This window comes from Silene latifolia, chromosome Y (genome assembly GCF_048544455.1).
Source record: "Silene latifolia isolate original U9 population chromosome Y, ASM4854445v1, whole genome shotgun sequence".
NCBI classification, from domain to species: domain Eukaryota; kingdom Viridiplantae; phylum Streptophyta; class Magnoliopsida; order Caryophyllales; family Caryophyllaceae; genus Silene; species Silene latifolia.
The window spans coordinates 266,800,576-266,803,746 of NC_133538.1; the positions used below are offsets into that span (position 1 = coordinate 266,800,576).

At 45.7% G+C, this 3,171-nt stretch overlaps 1 protein-coding gene across 1 annotated transcript; it reads left to right on the plus strand.

Moving 5' to 3' along the window:
* The first annotated feature begins 1,162 nt into the window (after nucleotides 1-1,162).
* LOC141630616 (uncharacterized) lies at nucleotides 1,163-2,365 on the plus strand. Its single transcript, XM_074443401.1, has 3 exons — nucleotides 1,163-1,493; nucleotides 1,770-1,924; nucleotides 2,024-2,365. Exons 1-3 carry the CDS (start codon nucleotides 1,163-1,165, stop codon nucleotides 2,363-2,365), a joined length of 828 nt encoding a protein of 275 aa, XP_074299502.1.
* Nucleotides 2,366-3,171: the final 806 nt, after the last annotated feature.

Consider the following 3,171-nt stretch of genomic DNA (forward strand, 5'->3'; position numbering starts at 1 on the left):
TCTCGGACGGTCTCATCGCTAAAACTATTAAAGCTATAAAACATCGTCGACACGGTGGAAGACTTCTAAGCGCCACGTGATGACTCATCCAGACTATCTCATACGCGTCATACCATACCGCTCAATAATCGCTCACCACCCCGAATGGATCACCACGAGTTTTAAAACATTTAAACGGGTCGATACTAATCACACAACTCAATATATCAACAATAAGATAAACAGACAGCTTAACCGTCACACACACACAATCACACCAATCCCAACAATCTCAATCACCGATTGTCCACTGGACCTGCCTTGCCAGTGGGGGACCGCAGCCGTACCCACCAAATCCCCGCTCCTCATAATGAGCGATAACCCTGTCCATTAATGTGCACATCCCCTTCCGTGGCGGGTTCCACGAAGGGCGAAATTAGGGCGTGAAGCCACTCCCGCAAGTGACCCCACTCAGCCGAGGACACGCCTCGAGAACCAGAGACAAACAATCACAATTAACAAACCGTCACAATACAATTACTATATTATTAAACCAACCACAACACATCAACAATCATCCCATTATGGGACTAATACTGAGTAGGAAATCCTACCTGGAAAGCACAACAAATCGAGGACGGTATCAACAATTTTGTATCAAAAAGGCTCTTCTACAAAACCTCCTCCTATCAAACAAACACATAAACACTACCAAATCACAATCTACACAAAACCCCCAAATCCCCATATTAGGGTTTATCCAACTTAAAGGAAAAACAGTAAAAAGGGTACATAGATCTTACCCTCGACGCAAGGATCTCAACGGTATAACCAACGATGAAATACGACACCTCTAGCTCCGGGATTTGCTAATGATGCGATGACAGACGAACTACGTAACTCCTTTTCTCCTCACTTAGGTTTTAGAAAAGATAAAAGAAACTAAGAAAAGTGACGGACAACCTTTTATACTTATCTCGCATCATTTAACAAAACCCGACAAAACATCCCCCGTAAACCGGCTACTCGATCGAGTAGCTAAGGTACTCGATCGAGTGCCCCCTTACTCGATCGAGTATCTTAGTTACTCGATCGAGTACCCAACAGGTCAGAAACTATTTTAAAACGCAACTCACCCTTACTCGACAGAGTAAGGCCTACTCGATAGAGTACCCAAAGACTCATGAATACGGAGTATTACAATTCACCTCAGAAACCAAAAGACGTGCAGCGCCTGACTGTAAGAGTGGCAACCCTAAATCGGTTCATATCCACATCCTCGGACAGATGCAGGTTGTTTTATGACATACTTAGAAAGAGCCAAAGATTTGAGTGGACAAAGGAGCATGAGAAAGCATTCATGGAGTTAAAACATTATCTCAGCACCCCGCCACTCCTATCAAAGCCAGAGCCAAGAGAACCATTATTTCTTTATTTGTCAGTCACAGAAGCAGCAGTAAGTGCAGTGCTAGTACGAGAGCAGGAGGGGTCACAGTATCCAGTATACTACATCAGTAAGTCTCTGCTTCCTGCATAGACCAGGTACACATCGCTAGAAAAACTCGTCCTTGCACTCGTTACGAAATCCTATTAATTACGTCCTTATTTTGCATCTCATACCATTTTCGTAATAACTAATTACCCTCTTAAGACTATCATGAGAAAACTAGAATTGTCAGGAAGGATGGCTAAGTGGTCCGTGCACCTGAGCGGTTACGACTTGAAATTTGAACCTCGTACAACAATAAAGTCTTAGGCTCTGGCAGATTTTGTGTCTGACTTCTGCCCAGCTCTCCAGACTCAAGCAGAACAAGACATTATGAACCTGGAGGAAGATAAAGGAGAACAGGTGTGGAACCTGCATGTAGACGGAGCCTCCAACGCAAGAGGAGCAGGAGTAGGATTGGTCCTCAGATCACCTCAGGGAGACCTCATAGTCCAGGCGGTACGATGTGAATTCAAGGCCACGAACAACGAAGCAGAATACGAGGCCTTGATCCTGGGTCTGAGGCTGGCTCTGGATCTGAAAATCAAACACCTCAAGGTTTGCAGTGATTCCAAACTAATAGTTAACCATGTGAATGACTCGTATGAAGCTAGGGACTCCAGGATGATGGCGTACCTAGACTTAGCAAAAGATTTGACCCTCAGATTTGCTAAGTTCAACATCAAGCAGATTCCTAGAGACCAGAATCCAGAAGCAGATGCCCTAGCCACCCTGGGGGCAACGTTCAAAGCAGGTGCCATCTCCACAATACCAATTGTCTACGTGCTGGAGCCAGCAATACTGAAACCCGAACAACAAGCAGGAGTGTTGTGCAGCACCAACAATGAGGAAGAAACTCTAGACTGGAAGGAAACCGTACCAGGCCTGGCTGCAGGATGACATCCTCCCAACAGATAAAAAGGAGGTAAGGAGCTTCAAAATGAAAGCGTCTAGATTCAGACTAATTTATGGTGTCTTGTTCAGGAAATCCCTCGCTGGACCCTACCTCAGATGCCTTGATCGGGAAGAATCTCAGGCTGTTTTGTATGCTCTCCACAGCAGAGAATGTGGAAATCATGCAAGGGGCATGAGCCTGTCCAACAAGGCACTGAGGCAGGGATATATCTGGCCCACAATGCGCAAAGATGCCGTGGAGTTCGCAAAGAAATGCGATGCTTGTTAGAGGCACGCTCATGTTAGCCACCAGCCAACAAAGCCTCTGCATCTGGTCATCTCGCCTTGGCCCTTTATGAAGTGAGGAATGGACATCGTGGGACCACTGCCCAAGGCACCAGGAAACAAGGTCTATATGCTCTCCATGACGGACTACTTCTCCAAATGGATAGAAGCAGAATCATCCTCCCAGGTTACAGAAACCCAGGTTATATCTTTCATTAAACGCAACATCATATGCAGGTTTGGCATTCCATCTGAGATTATATGTGATAATGGATCTCAATTTATTGGAAATAAGACAGACGCTTTTTGTGCTAGAAGGAATATCTCACTGCAGAAGTCTACTCCCAGGAACCCCCAGTCCAACGGACAAGCCGAATCCAGCAATAAGATTATTGTGGAAAATCTAAAAGAGAAGCTGGAGAAGAGAGGTGGCAAATGGGCAGAGGAGCTGCCTCTGGTCCTCTGGGCTAACAGAACCACCCTCAAGGTCGCAACAGGACAACCACTTTTCAGCCTGGTGTTTGGAG